The 20,199-nt window shown below is 40.3% G+C and overlaps 2 protein-coding genes across 2 annotated transcripts; both read right to left on the reverse strand.

Moving 5' to 3' along the window:
* ccr10 (chemokine (C-C motif) receptor 10) lies at window positions 1–10,456 on the reverse strand. The gene is made up of 2 exons (XM_034193526.1): window positions 10,374–10,456; window positions 1–2,815 (listed from the first exon to the last, which is right to left on the reverse strand). Exons 1-2 carry the CDS (start codon window positions 10,396–10,398, stop codon window positions 1,785–1,787), a joined length of 1,056 nt encoding a protein of 351 aa, XP_034049417.1. The 5' UTR covers window positions 10,399–10,456; the 3' UTR covers window positions 1–1,784.
* Window positions 10,457–12,761: 2,305 nt separating this feature from the next.
* On the reverse strand, window positions 12,762–16,083 carry LOC117530644. The gene is given in 1 exon segment (XM_034193525.1): window positions 12,762–16,083. A coding segment is annotated over 1 exon segment (3,138 nt). The 5' UTR covers window positions 16,002–16,083; the 3' UTR covers window positions 12,762–12,863.
* Window positions 16,084–20,199: the final 4,116 nt, after the last annotated feature.

Raw genomic sequence — 20,199 nt, forward strand, 5'->3', positions numbered from 1 at the left:
TAATTGTTGAAGACAAAAATGTAAAAATCCTGCAGAGTTTTTACAAAGCAGATAAAATGAAAATCATATTGTTCTGATTTTGAAAACAAAAGATCAAGTTTAAATCCCGAATTTTAAACAATGTATAGTATGAAAAAAAAACTTGAAATGAATAAAATAAAAGCATGTCTGTTCTTGTTTTTTTTTTTAACAAATGGGGTTGTGGTTAGGGTTACGCAAATGCATTAACATTACAAAAAAACAAAACAAAAAACAGAGTGACCTGATCATCTGATTTGTCACTTGATAACTGGAAAACACCTCTCAGCAAAACTAAATGCTACCACATACCACCTTTGTGAATAAATTTGCCTACAATGTTGTTTCAGAAACCTTTGCCGCGAGTGATTACAGCATATCTTTATAATTTTTCTCTCCGTTTTTAATATATGCTTGTTATTTAGAAGAGATACAGCACATTAAAAACTCAACAATGAAAACAGAGAAAACAAAGAAATTTCCTCAGTTGTAACAGGTGAATTAAGTTAATATAACTTGGTAAGTTAATTTGGATCAACCTAAGTCATCATTGGTGTGGATTAAAAGAAGACCTATTTAACTTTTTTAAAGAAAGAAACAACAGGGAAAAAAATCAGAATGGGCAGCATGGTGGCTTAGTGATTAGCACTGTTGCCTCACAATGAGAAAGTCTAAGGTTCACATCCACCCTGGTCCTTTCGGTATGGACTTTATGTGTTTGTGTGGGATTCCTCCCGGCGCTCTGATTGGCTTCCTCCCACTTCCGCAGTTTAGGTGAATTGGAAACTTTTAATTGACTGTAGTAAATGACCGTAGTAAATTGTATTAAATTGTAGTAAATTGACTGGCAGCCTGCCCAGGGTGTACCCTGCCTCTTGCTCATTGACTGCTGACCTGCTACTGGAATAAGTAGGTTTAGAAAAATGGGTGGATCAGTAATATTTCCCAAGTTGAGAATAATTGCCTGGCTATAGCTTTAGCTTGTTTTCGTGCTTCGAGTCACTGCAGGCTACCAAACTTTAGATTTTTTGCTGGTCTGGTGATCCAACAGAGAAAATGAGACCTGAATTTTATGATAGACCCACAGATTGTAGAGGGGCAAGAATCTTCATATTCTCAGTTGGCCTACTTGCCATAATCAGGTCTTTGCCAGGGATCCCACAGTAGATACAGTGTAGGCCATATGTTGATTTGGCACTGATACCCTTAGTCCAGATGCTCTCCTGACACAACTCCAGATATACATGGAGAATGAGCATGGATGGCCTTGAATCAGGGAACTTCTGTTTGGGATGGAAGAGCCCTAACCATTTTCACCACAATGCTACCCCTCCGAGTTACAGTTTTTCAAAAATGTCTGTCTAATTTCTTGGAGCCCAGTTTAAAATCTGGGCTGCATCCTTTTTGGAAACAACATAATGATAGCAGGCGCAAAGGGTATAGTTATTTTAAAAGTTTCAAGCACATTTTTACTTATATTACATCACAATTTCACTCAGTTAACAATGAAAACTGCAGAGGGCCACTTGGGGTGGGGGTGGGGGTCATTGGCTCTCTGGGGTGATGGGAAAAATTCTACTCCTCTATATTGTCCGCAAACAAACTTACTTCTTCTCTTCTTTGTCAGTTCCTCAAGGTAATAATGTGACAGGATCATTACATTTCGTGAAACATTATTCTGGAACCAAAAAAGTACACATTTTGAAGACTTTGCATCAATGCTGGTGCAACTGCAGTCACGTTACAGGGGTGAGGTGAGACAGCGATCAGGAGGAGGAGCTCACAGATTGAGGTCCACGATAGAGGCCGCATGAACAACCTGCGTCATAGATAAGTCTCAGCACATCGTTTCGGAATCTGACACCTACGAGGGCATAGAGAATAGGGTTGATACAACAGCGGGTGTAAGCCAGGGTGCAGGTGATGTACTCCAAAAGGAGGCCGCAGAACTGGCCCGCCATTTTACGTGACAGAACCACAGTGTACGGCAGCTGGAAAAAGACAAAAACCAGCACCAGAACCACCATCAGCTTCAAAGTATGCTGCCGGTGACGCAGTTTGCCGTGCTGATGGACTTTTCCTTCACACAAAACTCGAGCAATCAAAGAGTAACACATCACCATAACAAAGAAGGACACGCAGAATACAGCAATGATGGCGACATTGGTCACCATTTTGACCGCTCCACTTATTTGCATGCCGCAGTAGGCGTCGACGCCCGAACCCGACACCCCAGAGAAAAGAATTTCAGGAAAGCTGAGGAATATAGCAACAAGCCACACGCCAACAGCAGCTAGCTTCCCGCCTGTTAGTATCTGGCTACGCAGCCCGAGCATCTGTTGCGCCCGCGCTACCACCAAGTACCGGTCTACGCTAATACAGGCCAGGAGCAGTAGGCCGCTGTAGGTATTGATGGCGTAGCATGCGCGCATGACTTTGCAGAGCGACAGGGGAAAGATCCAACCCAAATGTGTTTCAGTCGCCTGCAATGGTAGCGTCAAGAGCAGGAGGAGGTCAGCCAGCGCCAGGTGGAACAGGAAGATATTGGTCATAGAATGAAGGCGAAGTCGGCGGTAGAGAGCAAAGGTGGCGATGACCAGGCAGTTTCCGATCACGCCCAGTGGGAAGATCAGGCAGAAAACACAGCTCTGAAACAATTTGATGGTGAACTCCTGCTCTGCAGCCTCGCACCACCCGGAGTCCATGTAGTCACCAACGTCTGTGCTGTTACTCGTGTTCCACAGTGAGTAGTTGTCATCGTCGCTGTAGTAATATTCAGTTGAGGTGAAATCCATCGCTGAGGGGAAATAAATGAAGACAAATGAGATTCAGTGTATGTGAGGTGACGTCCAGCTGAACGTTAAACAACAAAACCTTAATTTAGTGTATAAAGCTGTGTTCAGTTTATTGCGATCAAACAGGTTTTAGCCAGTTATCTTCCACTATTGTGTATCTGTCGCTGAGACAGATGATGACTGGAGGCAGTTTGAAGCAGAAACGAGGTGTTAATCCGTGAACCGCGTCATCAGGGGGACTGATTTTTAGGGGGACTGTTTGGTCGGCGACACCGGCAACATTTCCTGTATATTCGTTTTGTGAATTGTTTCGTAATTTGTGTTGGTAGCATGGCCCAAGAAGAGGGTCACCCTTTTCAGTCTGGTTTGCTTGAGGTTTCTTCCTGAGAGGGAGTTTTTCTTTACCACTGTTGCCTGTGTTAACCCTTAATTGTGTGAAGCGCCTTGAGGCAACTTTATTGTGATTTGGCGCTATATAAATGAAGCTTTTGTACAACAATTATTTCCACATAAATTCAGCATTATTTCATCATAAAAGGCAGTGGAAGCAATCAGAGCACCGCAGCTAAATGAGCTGCTAGCTGATGTGTTCACTGCGCATCGGACATTTCAAAGCGTCACGGAATTTCGCAGAGTTTCTGCTTAAACCTGACTTTAGAATGATTAAGAGGTTTTATCTGATGGTCAATAATCCCATTAATCCATGTGATTTCTTTGGGTGAAGAGACTCCGCCTCAGACGTGCTGCTGTGGTCTGAAATGACGCATGCGCAGATGCAAAAGGCGGACCGATTTTTAGGGGTGGACTGTTCGGTCTGCGACACTGGTGCACTGGACAGGATGGTTTCAGAAACTAATAAACACCAAAACTGCCCAACCACACATCCATTCCCTCTAAAAAAAAAAAAAAAAAAATTTTTTTTTATTATAAATCTTAATTGGGGAAAGTAAGCTTTCAGATCTGCTGTGATTTGTTGTTAAAAAATAGTTTAACTTCTTAAATAAATATATAACTGAAGCTAAATGACTAATGCTACCAAGGGAAACAAAGAAAAAAGTACAGTGCCATCATTAGTTTTGGGGTGTTAAAGATATGTGCAGACCAGTGTGAACACAAAATATTTAAATGGCTGTTGTTATTGCATTTCTGCCCTATAGAGGGAGCAGGTTGCTTGTACAGAACTGGTGTGGCGCATGACTAAACAGCTCCCACTTGTGGAGAAGGAAAGTATAAATAACATCAAGGGTTACAAACCAATGTGTTTTTCATCTTTGTGTGTCATTTTACAGTTGTGGTGAATATATAATTTAACTTAACAATCTAAAACAGTGTTTTTGTACATTTGTGGGGGGGGGTTTCTGTTTTTTCCAGATGTCATCTGATGTTTTGATCATCTGGTTATGAGGAACAATCATGGGAATAAAGCAGAAGCATAAAAAAAAAAAGTTATCCAGTGTGCAGATTTCGTAAGCTATAGTTTGTTTTCATGCAAAATCTAATAGAACTGAGTGTCATGAAAATTTCTGACATATAATTTGAATATTTTCATGAAAACCTAAAATATTAAAAACTTATAATAACATAAATACAATGTTGTGAACCCTTTTTATTATATAAGTTTAAGAGACATGCAAAATAAATATGGAAAGTGTAAATGATTAACAAGGAACCTTTTGCACACCCACCCCCAGCCCCAACAACAGGAGGCTGCACTGTTGCGTGTCGCGTGCCAGCCGAGACGTTGACTCAAAGCACAAATGTCAGCTGTCTGGTTAGTCTGTCATGTGAAAACTTTACCCTTTGAACAAGAAAATATAAGCCTTTATGTGTCATTTATTGCAAATGAAATGTTTGCAGTGGCGGCTCTAAGAAGGGGCCAGTGCCCTTGACCCCCACGAGAATACAGCTGATATACATACTTCTGAGTCAAGGAGAATAATTATCTTAAATGTGTTTTGGTTCTTGCAAGAAACCATACATATGTGAAAAAATTAACAAATCTTTTTGAAACAATTTTATTTTTTAGCTTGATAGCTATAATACACAGACTGCTACTCAGTTACAGAAATTTATGTCAAATCCTCATAAATGATTATACAGTTTTATTTAGTAGAAGTGACTGTTTTTTGAGAGATCTACTGTTTAATTTTTTAACATCATTCTAAGCAGCATTTAGGATTCTCTACGCAGTAGTAAAGCACTGTATTGTGCTAAATTTAGCAATAATCTACACTGTAAATACCCATAAATTACATAGAGCAGTGGAGACTCCCAGTGGATTACTTGAAACCAGTAGCAGTCCAATGGCAATTGAAACTAGTTTCAAGTAGTCCAGTGGCAGCGTATTCAACAAAAATATAAAAGCTACTATTTTTTTTATGTGTTGAAGTTAAAGATCAACTTCTTCTTTGCACAAAAAACATAAATTTCCCTTGAATTCTTTTAAAAAGTGTTGTCCTTTGCCAAGCGAATCCATTCACTTGTAGCAGGTGTAGCGTATCAAGATACTGATAAAAACAGTATGATTATGCCATGTTGGTGTCTTGGACTGGTCACTATAAAAGCCCACTCTAAAATGTGCAAAAATAATTATAATAATGAAGAAATAAAAGATATTTATGAGATGAATAAGCCGGATGTAGTGGTCATGGGCTGGTATGATTACACGTGGTTTTCTGCCGCGATGCCGGTTGGACGTACTGACAGATTCTCAGAAACACCACCAGAGGTGTCTTATGACAGTGAAATGAACATTCAGGTCACAGACACCTGCTCTGGTGGACATTCCTGCCGTCAGCCTGGCGCTCCCACCAAATACGTGACATCTGTGGCATTGTGGTGTTTGATAAAAGGCTTTTATTGTGAAAAGTCCAAGGAACATGTGTGTAATAATCATGGTGTTTAATCTGCATTTTGATCTATGCCACACCTGCCAGGTGGATGGAGTAAAATCAAAATACAAATACAAAGATGAAGAGATCACTAACACAATTTTTTAAGCAAATGTTTGAACAAAATTTGAGAGAAATACCATATTTTCAAGAACATAAGTAGCACGAGAGTAGAAGTTGCATCTGTTTTTTGTATTATTAGCTCTTTATTATTTTTGTGTGTGTATTTTTTATTATTGACATTTATTATTGGAGTTTATTTTGTTTAGTGCTTTGATTTATGGGAAAGCCCTATGTAAATAGTTATAATCATCACTGTTATTAAAAACAAATGCGTGGCTTTTTGGGATATATACGTCACTCTGGAGTATAAATTGCAGGACCTCCCAAACTAGTTAAATAAATAAATGAATAAATAAACATAAATCCAACTTAAACTCCAGAAAATAGGGAAAACAGTTTGTGTGGAGGGAAAGAATCTTACATCTTTGCACTTTAATGCATGAAAAACATAAAGATATTGGCCAAAATATGATTTAATACTAACACCTTTTAAAATTGTGAAACTACTGTGGGTGGGTGGGGAAAAAAATCGAATTGAAATTAACATCAAAACCTTAACACTTCCACACAGGAAATTTAACACCGATGATTTTGCAGCATATAATTCATTATTAGTGACCTACAAAGCTGGATTTGCATGCAGCAAATTATTATTGTGTGACAGCAGCAAGACGGCTGCAGGTACGTTGCACACTTTGAGTCAGGAGAAGTGATATTTTAATCATTTTTGGAGTGATTGCGTGACAGCGGCGGCAGGTTGTTGGCACAGGGGAAACCGTGGGTAGACTGAAAATCAGTCAGATCAGTCAGATCAGTCAGCGTCGCGTGCCAACAGACTTTATGCTGTGGGCAAGTTCCACAACCATCAGTTATCATTTCATCTTCCACTGTGGCACTGTGGACCATAAATGACACATATATATATATATATATTTTTTTTTTTTTTTTTTCTGTATAGTTTTCGTTTCATTATATTTGGTTATGGGGACACTTTGAAGGTAAGACAAGCAACAGCTCACACTCACACTGTACCACATATGTCATTTATTTACACTGTAAAAATGATCAAAGTGGTTCTACTTAAGTTAACTTCAGCTGCTGCTTTAAAAACGTGAGTAAAGTTAACTTAAGAATAATCAGGTTACTCTGATTCAGACTCACACTTTATGTTAAACGGACACGTTGAAATTTTCATTTCACTGAACTGACTCGTAAACCTGAGTTTGTATGATGACATCTAATGAAATTTAGTTGAAATTTCATAATGTTAAGTGGAAGTGAATTAAAATAACAAGCTGCTTTAACTTACTTTTACAGTGTATTTGCAAATATACCAAGCAAATTATGTAAGCCAAATGAAGATCTGGGTCCGTTTTTGTTATATTTTGTAAATTTAATACAATTACAGTCATACATATATATATATATATATATATATATATATATATATATATATATATATATATATATATATATATATATATATATATATAAACAGTTTTAAACAGGATATTTGTGTTCATTGACGGCTCAAGCGACTGTAGGTGGATTTACGATTTGTGGGAACAGACAGTTGTGAGTCATAAAGCGATCTGCAAATGGCTCTGCAGAGATGAGGGTTACAGTCGGACAAATAACTTGCGTAATATTATATTTAAATAAATATTTTCACACCTCTCAATTCATGTTGCAATTTGCGTTGGTAGAGTTTTATTGAAAATTCAACATTTACTTCAACATTTAATCTGAAATTTTACAGATAAATTAAAACAATCATCACAAAACTACATTCATCACACTCTTTTGTATGTAGGGTACTGTACTGCAAATATAAATGACACGTCATCTTTGCAGCAGCTTTTAATTCAAATTAATAAAACTGAATGCGGTACACAGTGAATCTGCAGTGTGAACACTGTCGAGAGTTTTCAAAAACATGTTATAGCATTAAATCAAGTTGAACAGCAATAATAACATTAATTTCCACTGTGATGGAATTAATTTACTCAGTGATAGAGTTGATTTTACACCTTTTTGATTGGGGCAATAAGCACTCATAGGGTCCAGTTAAAAAAATGTTAAATCATATTGTTAAGTTGAGCAAAATGAATAGAATTACTTTACATGCTAAATGTTAAAAAAAAAAAAAAAAAAAATTTAAGGAATTTACATTTTTAGCATTGTCACTCAAAGTGTCTTGTGGAAACTATCATTAATTGACACTATGGTAGTTGATTAACTAAATTCTAAATAGGACAACAAGTGGTCATAGGGTAAAATTAAAAAAATAAGCTTAAATTATAGTGTCAAATCAAGTTGGTCAGTATTAACAGAATAGCCATAATTTACATTGTAAAGGAGTTACTTTATTGAGTGATAATGTTAATTTAAGACTGTTTTCAATGGGACAATAAACACTTATAGGGTCCAATTCAAAATCATGTTAAATTACAGTGTTAAATTTGCAAATTTATCAGCACTTATAGAATTAATTTATTTTGTGTGATAGCACTAACTGACACTGTGATGGAGTTAATTTAACAAAAAATTTAAATAGACAACAAGCAGTCAAAGGGTTCAGTACAAAATGACATTAGTTTACAGCGTCAAATCAAGTTGATCAACACTCATAGAACTACTTTACATTGTGATGTAGCTAATTTACTCATTGATAATGTTAATTTAACACAGGACAATCAACACTCATAAAGTAAAATTCAAAATCATGTTAAATTATAGTGTTAAACTTACACGTTTAAGAGCACTAATTGGATTAATTTACATTGGCATAGAGTTAATTTAACAGCATTTTGAATGGGACAATATATACTCACTGCCGTGTTAATTTAACATGGCTAAATTTACTGTGTATAAACCGAACTGAGCACACAGCCTTTCACATTAATTGTCAAAATGGTATGATATTGTGCTATACATTATCGGCTCATGCTGACAATTTTAAAATAAAAAGTAAAAATAAAATGAATAGGGTTATGCATAGCATCATCCTATTTGGATTTTAAACTTTAGATTGGTCTCTTTGTTTGGTGAATATCATTGGTTTCTCTTTTCTTCCTCATAACGAATTCAATTGCATCTTTTGTTCTTTAATATAATTTTATACACACACACACACACACACTCATCTTCAACCGCTTAGTCCAATTAAGGGTCACGGGGATAATCTGGTCTGGAAAGTACTGCTAATATTATTAGTCTTGTTCATTGTTCCCACAACTACTATTCATAGAAGACAGCCCAACCACTAATTTGGGAACCACTGGGATTACCAACTCCATCCCAATGCAACCTGCTTTTACTGAAAACAAAATTTCTGACACATTAATGCTGTTTGCAAATGTGACGGTTGTTCATCATTACTGATCAGAAAATTTTGTGAGAAAAAAAATGGCAATAAATCAATGAATATTAAAAACAAATAAGAAAAACAAAAACAAAAAATCTAAATCGAAGTTTTTGAAAAATGTTTTTCAAAAAGTGTTGTGTGGATCCACCCCTGGCAGCAGATCAACATCAAATGTGAACGTGTTCTGTATTGGTCGACGCCCCACCCTTCCACCAAGTTTTACGAAAATCCATAAAAAAATTGGAGCAAGTAATTGAAGAAGATATAGTTTTTAAAAACAGTAACCAGCATGGAGGAAGTAACTAAAATCAAAGTTACATTTTTAATCTTCTGTAATTTCATTCAAGTAGTTTTTGTGAGCAATGATTTGTCCTAAATAAGAAAATTGTACCGGCCAAGGCGAAAGTGACACATTTTGATCAATTGAATCAGGTGCTGTAATTTTTGTATTTATTTGTCCTATTTTAAACTATGAGTCAGCAGTTGCCATATTTTAGTCATTTATCAGTGTGACACGTATGAGCCACTTTCTGTCTCAAATGAAGTTTCATTTCTTCTTTCTCTTTAACAGCAATCTAATATTTTCCCTTTGAGAATTTCTACATACACACATAATTTTTTAAAATGAATTATTTTATTTAGTAATAGTAGTAGTAGTTGTCGTAGTAGTAGTAGTAGTAGTTACAGTGTCTAATTGTCAGAATTTACATTTTTAGTATTGTCACTTAAAGTGTCTTGTGAAAACTATCATTAAATTTGTTTATTTATTTTTAGAAATAACATTTGTGCATAAAAGCCACAAATCATGCGTATGATTTATGATTTATCAACTAACCAAAAATTGTATCACTTGAAAACACTTAACTGAGTCATAATGATTATAACACTCCTGAGCTGCTGCAAATGACTAATAATGAGAACAAAGTGATTTTTAAAAAAAAATGATACATAAGCTGTCATTGAAATTCACAATTTCCATTTTTTTATTAAAAAGTTTTTTCTCCAAGTGTGTGTGGAAACTGATAATGTGATATTTTTCTAATATTGTTAATAAGTCCTAATAACGTAATAAAAATATCCTCTAAAGTCCATAAATCACATACTGTACACTTTTTAATCATGACTGATTAGCTTTTGAATATCATCATCCACAGGAAATGTATATTTTAACATTCAAAAAATAATCATAGCATACGTCGGGAAATAAAAACGTAGTGAAATTTTGTTAAATGAGTTTACCTGTGCTGTTTGGAGTGAGAGTCATGACCAAAGTCTTCTTTCTGTGGCAGAGTTTTAAAAATGTGGTACACGCTTAAAAAACACAAAGTGATCCCTCCCAACCCATGAAACCACTTCTGCCCTTTGCTGACCTCGTCCTACCGCTGTTTGTTTCGTCATAAATCACTCAGGGATGTCAGTGTGAAACTGCTGCAAACCTGCAGGGATAAAATGTCCCACAGACAAACAAGTGATATTTGTTCATCAGACTTGTGAAATTGCACCCTGTATTATAAAAGTAGGCTATTATATATCTTTACATGTACATACCCTGTAAAATGCAGTGAGGGAATAGAGCTCATCTTCTCCATACTGTTAACATGATAACTCAGAAGCAATAAATCCTATCATTTTGTCCTCTTCCAAATGTATTTGGCACATAATGCACATTGACAGATTAAAATGTAGTGGATTTTGAGGCACTACATCAACCCAAAAGGCAACTGTTTTGGTTATATAATGTCCTATATAGCTGTCTGCTGCCTGCTAGACTTGTGTGGGCTCATTGTAGGAAATAATCTTATCAACACATGCATGAAATTAAGGGGCACTGTAGTTGAAATTACATGTAACTTGAAATGAGCTTGTTTGTCTCTTTCTTTGATGTCCAAAGCTTAGGTCTGGTGGACATCAAGGGCCTTGTTGTTTGTTTGCTAAAATTCCAACTCAGAAATGCACAGTGTTGCCACACTTACTTAGAAAAGTTACTTGATTAGTTACTTTTTACAGTTACGTTCTACAGTTACTTTATAGAGTTACTCAATGTAACTAATAAAGTAACTAGTAATCTAACTTTGTTATTTTTAAGATGAGTACTCAGAAAAGTAACTATTAGTTACTTTGCTGAATAGTTACTTTATAGATTACTCAATCTTAAGAGTAACCAAGTTAGATTACTAGTTACCTTAGTTACATTACTTATTAGTTACAAGTTGTTGTAGTTCCTAATGAAGTAACTGCATAAAGCTGCTAATGAAGTAATTGTATAAAGTAACTAATAAATTGACTTTTCAAAGTAAATGTGGCAACACTGCAAATGCAAAATGGTTGTACAGTGTTAAATAGACTATTTGTTTCAGATACTTCACAGGTTTGAAATACTTAAAGGATTCACTGTTTTGAAACACCGAATGAATCTATTGCTTCAGAAAAAGATTTAGTGTTTCAAAATGCTTGCGTTTTCAATTCCTAATTAAAAACTGAGTGCTTTCAGTGAAAATATCTGAACATGGTGAAGCTGGAGGAGCAAAGGGTTAAAGAAACTGATAAAAAAAAAAGCATCTGGGTGTGACTGCTGGTTGGCACCAAAACTAGACCACAGCATTTTCTCAAATCTAAGGTTACTTGACAGTTTGTCAGCAATATCTTGAGAACACTGGGGTAAAACCTACTGCACAGAAAGAAGATGCTTCGTCTACATGAACCAAATGTGTCAATAACTTTGTTGTATTACAGTATCAAACCACAGTACGATTCAGACATCAACACAGAGGTGTGAGAAAAATACGCAATGGGCTGATGTTGTTTTTGCATATGGAAAGTGTTTTTAGTACATCTGGGCCAAGTTGTTTACAGTCCTCCATCCACGCTACGTGGTTTATGTAACTGAAGTTGTTGTTTCAGTTTGTGGTTTCAACAAATCAGTGAGAATCCTCTGACCTACGGTTCAACCTAGGTACGAAATGTTCATGTTAGGTCACATGTGAAGGCTTTTACTTATACGTACAAAACACGTTGAATGAATAAATAAACAAGACGGACCTTGACAAATTTTCTCAGTGATCACTTGAGTGCTGACGAATATGCACGGAGTGGCAGCCAGATATAACAAAAAAAAATAAGGATACGGGCAAGTATTTTGTATGTGAAACAGGTGAGATGCACTGACTGTTTGCATTTCTTGCCCAGGCAAAATTCTATGCGTACTGCAACAGAATATCTCTGCCAGAAACACAGGTATTTGACTCAGACTGGCCTACCGTAGGTCTGTGTCTGTGCTAAACTGTGTATACATTCTCTGCATACACAAGAAAATAAAATATGATAATCCAAGATAGCAAGAAGAGTACTCCTACCTGGCGTGCGTGGCATGATACACCAATTAAGGAGATATTGTCAAATCTCAATGCAAACTATTTTTTAGTACTTTTTAAGGAGTCAAGTCTGGGGTTGTGAAATATACAGTGTCTACCAACAGTTTACTTAAAAAAAGTACTTTAATTATTTAATTAATAAATATGCAGTACTGTTCTTGTAGGGGAACTATTTCAAAAATGTTGTATGCATTGCTTTGTAATTATGATTTGTAATATATATATATATATATATATATTCAAAATACACCTCATGGATGCACTGGGACGCATCATCAGTGATGTATCCTGGGGTCATCAGGTGTTTCAGGTCTTGCAACATCATACACCCTCACCCAGGCGACCCAGCCGGGGGTGATCAAGCCCCGACTTGCATCCCAGTAGCAGCCCATGGATCTGCCCTCTTCACCCAAAGCCACCTGGTGGCCTTTTCGGCGGCTTCGCTTGCGGACTTGATGGCCCTCTTCTTTGCCGCTCCTACGATGCCCAGGCGGCTGAGGTCCTTGCACAGAGACCGCCCTGCAAATCCCCTGCAGCCTACCTCTATGGGCTTGTAGACCGTCTTCCAGCCTCCCTCCCTGCACTCCTCCACCAGTTCCTGGTACTTAGCCCTCTTCCTCTCATTGGCCTCCTCGATGTTTTCTTCCCAGGGCACTGTCAACTCCAGTATGATCAGCTGTTTCGAAGACTGAGAGGTCATGATCATATCTGGGCAAAGGAATGTTGTTGCGATGTGCTGGGGGAACCTCAGCTGCCTACCCAGGTCAAACTGCAACTGCCAGTCAGCTGCTGTGTGGAGTAGTCCTGATGTCGCATGTTGGTTTGCTCTGGGTTTTTCTCCAGCTTTAACAAAGGAGATTGCCTTCTTTGGAGCATGATGGTTCTTGCTGGAGCTGATGGCTGAGGCTACGCTCTCAGCGACTGCCTTAAGCACCTGGTCATGGCGCCAGCGATAGCGACCATCTGCCAGAGCCTTTGTGCAGCCACTGAGGAGGTGTTCTAAAGAGCCTCTACCAGAGCACAGTGGGCAGGAAGGTGTCTCGCTTTTCCCCCACACATGGAGGTTCGCTGGACTTGGCAGAGCATCGTAGACAGCTTGCACCAGGAAGCGGACCCGCTGAAAATCTGGCTGCAAGATGTTTGTCCAGGTGATCCTGCGCTGTAGTGCGCTCTCCCACCTTGTCCATGCTCCCTGTTGCCGTAGTCCTACTGCCCTGCTCACCCGCTCTTCCTCCACACCTGCTCTGACTTCCTCCTGGATCAGGTGGTGCCTTTCCTTCCCATGGGCCTGGCTGATGAAGATCTTTGGGAAGTAACCCAAGCCTGCTCTGCCTGTTGCCACAGTGCCTACCAATGCCTTCTGTCTTAGGCGTGACTCTGCCAGCTCCACTGCTTCCCATGCCTTCCACTTCCTTCCTGTCCTCACCTCGATGCCCCCTGCTGACACTTTGCAGTCCTTTGAGTCCCTGTACTGTAGAACTTCTCTGGTGCGTGCCACCATGAACTCTTCTGTGAAACCACTGAGAGGAAGCTGCAGGATGTTACTCGTTCCGTACAGGGCAGCACTGGTAAGGCTGCGAGGAAGTCCCAGCCACTTTCAAAGAAAGCCACTGATCTTCCTCTCTAGGGACTCAACTGCTGTTATTGGGACTGCATAAATCAACAGGGGCCACAGGATGCGGGGCAGGATTGAATGCTGGTAGATCCAGGCTTTAAACCTACCAGGCAGGCCAGACTTGTCTACCTTGGTGAGCCAAGTTCCAAGTTCTAAGCTGGCCTTCTGGATGGCTGCTGACTCCTTCAGGGTGGAGTCGAAGAGTTTCCCCAAACTCTTCACGGGTTGCTCCGTGATGGTTGGGATGACAGTTCCTGAGATGGAAAAGCGGAACTTGTCACTCACCTTCCCCTTCTTCAGCACCATGGATCGTGATTTGGAGGGCTTGAAGCTCATCCTTTCCCAGGTGATGAGCTTTTCGAGCCCTTGCAGGATCCACCTGCACCCCGGGACCAACATGGTTGTTACAGTGAGGTCATCCATATAGGCTCTGATGGGGGGCTGTCGTACACCTGACTTGGTCAGGGGCCCTCTGCATTCCACCTCAGCTGACTTGACCACCATGTTCATGGCTAGGGAGAAGAGGACAACAGAGATGGTGCAGCCTGTAATTATCCCTTTCCCAATGCGATGCCAGTCCGATGTCACTGACCCAGAAGTAACTCTCATCCTGAAGTTATTATAATAATCCAGGATGAGGTCCTTGATCTTACTGGGAACATGGTGGAGGTGGAGAGCGAGCTCAACCAGCTTGTGTGGTATGGACCCGTAGGCGTTGGCCAGGTCCAACCACAACACAGCTAGGTCGCCTTTGTTCTCATGGGCCTCTCTGATGAGTTGCGTGATGACCCCAGTGTGTTCCAAGCAGCCAGGAGCAGAGATCCCTCCCTTCTGAACTGATGGGTCAGTATAGCTGTTCTTGAGGAGGAATTCGGTCAGTCTTCGTGAGACGATGCTAAAAAATACCTTCCCTTCCACGCTCAGCAGTGAGATGGATCGAAACTGACTGATGTCTTGTGAGTTCTCCTCTTTGGGGATCCAAACTCCCTCAGCATGCCTCCACTGGTCGGCCACTTTTCCCCTTCTCCAAATCACCTTCAGGATCCTCCACAGGTGCCGTAGAAGCTCCGGGCAGCGCTTGTAGACCAGATAAGGAATTCCACTGGGGCCTGGTGCTGACGCAGAGCGGGCCGCCTTGACAACCTCCTCATCCTCCTTCAGACTTGGCTCCTTCAGGTTGAACTCTGTTGTTGGGGGATCTGGGCTGATGAGAGCTTTGTTGGGCTCCAGTTCCAGGTCTCTCAGAGGGTCGCTCACAGTGTCCTGGAGGAAGCGGTTTACTTGCTCTATAGAGCACTCAAGCCGGCCACTGCGCTTGTCCCCTAGCAGTTGTTTGAAAGCCGCTCGCTTCCTTGCCCTCTCCCTCCCCCGTCTCCGGTGCCATTCTGCTCTGCGAAGAGTCATCAGCTTCTTGTGCAGGATGTTTTTCAGTTCCGCTAAGGGTTGCGCCTCCTCCTCAGTTGCAGCCTTGTACTGCTTCTTGAGGGTACGAAGCTCCTGGCGCAGATGATGTATCCGGGTGGCCCTTCGGCTCATTGTGTAGGAAGTGGGTTTTGATTTTCCTTTGTCCACCTGCCCAAATCTTTCTGAGGCATAGCTGATGATGATGGTGGTCATTGATGTGAGTCGGCTGTCCGCGTCTCCTTTGGCTGTGGCCTGGATGATGTTTGACACATCCTTGTCAAACTGCTGCCACTCGCTCCTCTTGCTGGCTGGGGGCCACTTAAACCGCTGCTGTGGACTTACTCTGCTGGGATTGAGAGTCTGAGGTAAGTGGAGGGACTGGGCTCTGTGGGTTGCCTCCTGGCCGGGCTCCTCCTGCGTCTCACCAGGTACAAGACCTGAGCGTTGTACCTCATTGTCTTTCTCCAAGCATTTCATTCTAGCCTGATGGATTTTCAGGCCACGATGGTTCTTGCACAGCTTTCCGCAAATGCATGTTACGTTCGTCGTTTGTCCGTTTGCCTGGGTCATCACCGTGTGATCCGTCTGATTGGACAGATATATATATATATATATATATATATATATATATATATATATATATATATATATATATATATATATATATATATATACTCAACAAAAATATAAACGCAACACTTTTGGTTTTGCTCCCATTTTGTATGAGATGAACTCAAAGATCTCAAACTTTTTCCACATACACAATATCACCATTTCCCTCAAATATTGTTCACAAACCAGTCGAAATCTGTGATAGTGAGCACTTCTCCTTTGCTGAGATAATCCATCCCACCTCACAGGTGTGCCATACCAAGATGCTGATTAGACACCATGATTAGTGCACAGGTGTGCCTTAGACTGCCCACAATAAAAGGCCACTCTGAAAGGTGCAGTTTTGTTTTATTGGGGGGGGATACCAGTCAGTATCTGGTGTGACCACCATTTGCCTCATGCAGTGCAACACATCTCTTTCGCATCATCTGTGAAGAGAACACCTCTCCAATGTGCCAAACGCCAGCGAATGTGAGCATTTGCCCACTCAAGTCGGTTACGACGATGAACTGGAATCAGGTCGAGACCCCGATGAGGACGACGAGCATGCAGATGAGCTTCCCTGAGACGGTTTCTGACAGTTTGTGCAGAAATTCTTTGGTTATGCAAACCGATTGTTTCAGCAGCTGTCCGAGTGGCTGGTCTCAGACGATCTTGGAGGTGAACATGCTGGATGTGGAGGTCCTGGGCTGGTGTAGTTACACGTGGTCTGCGGTTGTGAGGCTGGTTGGATGTACTGCCAAATTCTCTGAAACAACTTTGGAGACGGCTTATGGTAGAGACATGAACATTCAATACACGAGCAACAGCTCTGGTTGACATTCCTGCTGTCAGCATACCAACTGCATGCTCCCTCAAATCTTGCGACATCTGTGGCATTGTGCTGTGTGATAAAACTGCACCTTTCAGAGTGGCCTTTTATTGTGGGCAGTCTAAGGCACATCTGTGCACTAATCATGGTGTCTAATCAGCATCTTGGTATGGCACACCTGTGAGGTGGGATGGATTATCTCAGCAAAGGAGAAGTGCTCACTATCACAGATTTAGACTGGTTTGTGAACATTATTTGAGAGAAATGGTGATATTGTGTATGTGGAAAAAGTTTTAGATCTTTGAGTTCATCTCATACAAAATGGGAGCAAAACCAAAAGTGTTTTATATATATATATATATATATATATATATATATATATATATATATATATATATATATATATATATATATATATATATATATATATATATATATATATATATATATATATATAATGCATCCAAATTGCAATTGCAAGATGTACCAAACCAGCACCCAAGTGTTGTGATATAGATTGTACCTTCCCAGCCCTAATATACAGACTCCAGCACCCTGTGACTCTTAACTGGAGTAAGCAGGTATAGAAAAATTTTGGGCACCCCGATGATGGTTGTTTGGATCAGCAATTTCAGTTTAATATATCATATAACAGACAAACTGTTGTGTGGGCCGCTGAAGAGGAGGTACTGCTGGCCCACCACCACAAGATGGCGCCCTGCTTGAAATGCGGGCTTCAAGCACGAGAGGGCATCGGAGCGACCGGGAGTGACAGCTGTCACTCATCATCCGTACCAGCTGTCACTCATCCACTACTCAACACCATCACCATAAAGGCCGGACTGCAACTCCACCTCCCCGCCGAGAAATCAGCTACCTTGGAGGTAATTTCTCTGCTGAATTTAAACTAAATAATAGTCTGATCTCATTTTCAGCCGTTTCCCTGTGACGTGTTCCTTATCTGCTGTATTGGCGTTTGGTGTGGACTGCGACGGCTTCGCCTCCCACCCCAACCAGATAAGTGGTTTTCACAGGAGCTGTCCGAGTGTGTTATTGGAGGTGGAGGTTCTCCCTCCTTACTGAACACAGACTGTGGGATTACTGAGTGTGTGTACTCACACTCACCTGTGCTGTTTCTGTTCTCTGCCAGCAGTACCACGTCTGACAGTTGGAGATGGTGACCACCTGGGGACCCAGGACTTGGCGGCTCCGGTGTTTTTCAGGTCCGTTGGCGGTGAGGGCCGTGTGGGATCCGGCTCGGTTCTGGACGGGCGTCTCCTATCCTCAAGCCTGCCCACACGTCACCCAACGTGTAACTGACTATAGTCCCAAACTGATTGTTGTCTGTATTCCGTTGTGCACAATTTACAACATTAAATTGTTACTGTTTGGCTTATCCATTGCCCGTTCTTTTACGCCCCCTGTTGTGGGTCCGTGTTCCTACACTTTCACAACACAAACAGTGATATTTAGGGTGCAATATTTCTTTCAACAAAATTAGGCAGGTCCATACATTTGGGCACCCCAACAGAAAAAGTACATCAATATTTAGTAGATCCTCCTTTTGCAGAAATAACAGGCTCGAAACACTTCCTATAGCTTCCAGTCTGGATACTGGTTGAAGGTATTTTGGACCATTCTTCTTTACAAAACAGCTCATGTTTGGTGGTTTCTGAGCATGGACAGCCCACTTAAAATCAGACCACAGATTTTCAATAATATTCAGTTCTGGGGACTGAGATGACCGTTGCAGAATGTTGTACTTGTTCCTCTGCATGAATGCCTTAGTAGATTTTGAGCAGTGTTTAGTGTTGTTGTCTTGTTGAAAGATCCAGCCCCGGCGCAACTTCAACTTTTGTCACTGATTCTTTAACATTGTTCTCAAGAATCTGCTCATATTGACTGGAATCCATGTAACCCTCAACTTTAACAAGATTCCCAGTACCTGCACTGGCCACACAGCCCCACAGCATGATTGAACCATCTCCAAATTTTACTGTAGGTAGCAAGTGTTCTTTTTCAGACATGCATACCGCCCCTTGTTTTGTCCAAACAACTCAATTTTAGTTTCATCAGTCCACAGCACCTTATTCCAAAATGAAGCTGGCTTGTCCAAATGTTCTTTAGCATACCTCAAGCGACTCTGTGGTGTGTACGCAGAAAAGGCTTCCTCTGCATTACAACATCATACAGCATCTCTTTGTACAAAGTGCGCTGTATAGTTGAAAGATGCACAGAGACACTATCTGCAGCAAGATCATGTTGTAGGTCTTTGGAGCAGGTCTGTGGGTTGACTATGACTGTTCTCACCATCCTTCGCTTCAGCTTATCTGAGATTTTTCTTGGCCTGCCACTTTGGGCCTTAACTAGTACTGTGCCCGTGGTCTTCCATTTCCTTATGTTCCTCCAACCTGGTCTCACAGCAAGTCGTGATTCAGCAGCACAAAATATACATTAATCTATTGGTTCGTGATATTGTGTCCAAAAGTGCTTCATTTTCATCACGGCAGCATGAATTCATTCTAATTCATTCCGTGATGGCTGAACAAAATTAAAAGTGAAGCTGGCGCGGGGGGGGGGGGGGGGGGGGGGGGGTGTTGTTATGGTTAGGGTGGGGGGGGGAGAGTAAAAGATGAGGTTATGGTTAAGGTTATGGTCAGGTGTAGTAGGGCTAGGAATAGTTAGTTTAAAAAAAACATGAAAAAAAAAATGTGAGACTGGGCCGGTTCCTCACAGTGGAAACTGTCAGCTGAAATCTCTGAGATAGCTTTTTGTATCCTTCTCCTAAACCATGATGTTGAACAATCTTTGTTTTCAGGTCATTTGAGAGTTGTTTAGAGGCTCCCATGTTGCCACTCATTAGAAGAGATGCAAAGAGGGGAGACATTTGTAAATGGCCACCTTAAATACCCTTTCTCATGATTGGATTCACCTGTATAAGGAGGTCAAGGGTCAGTGAGCTTACCAAACCAATTTTGTGTTCCAATAATTAGTGCTAAATGTATTCAAATCAATAAAATGACAAGGGTGCCCAAATTTATGCACCTGCCTAATTTTGTTCAAATAATTATTGTACATTTTCTGTAAATACTAGAAACTTAATTTCACTCCTCAAATATCAGTGTGTTCGTCTGCTATATTTAACTGAAATTTCTGATCCAGACAAGCAATGATTTATAAAGGAAAATCATGAAAATTATCAGGGGTGACCAAATTTTTGCATACAACTGTATATACATAATTTGCAGTACC

Source organism: Thalassophryne amazonica, chromosome 18 (assembly GCF_902500255.1).
Source record: "Thalassophryne amazonica chromosome 18, fThaAma1.1, whole genome shotgun sequence".
Lineage (NCBI taxonomy): Eukaryota > Metazoa > Chordata > Actinopteri > Batrachoidiformes > Batrachoididae > Thalassophryne > Thalassophryne amazonica.

Excerpts from the sequence above, each read along its gene's own strand:
- ccr10 (XM_034193526.1), bottom strand. The coding sequence starts at position 10,398 with ATGACTCTCACTCCAAACAGCACAG. Across the intron at positions 2,816-10,373 it reads TCTCACTCCAAACAGCACAG|CGATGGATTTCACCTCAACT; the intron begins GTAAACTCATTT and ends ATTTCCCCTCAG.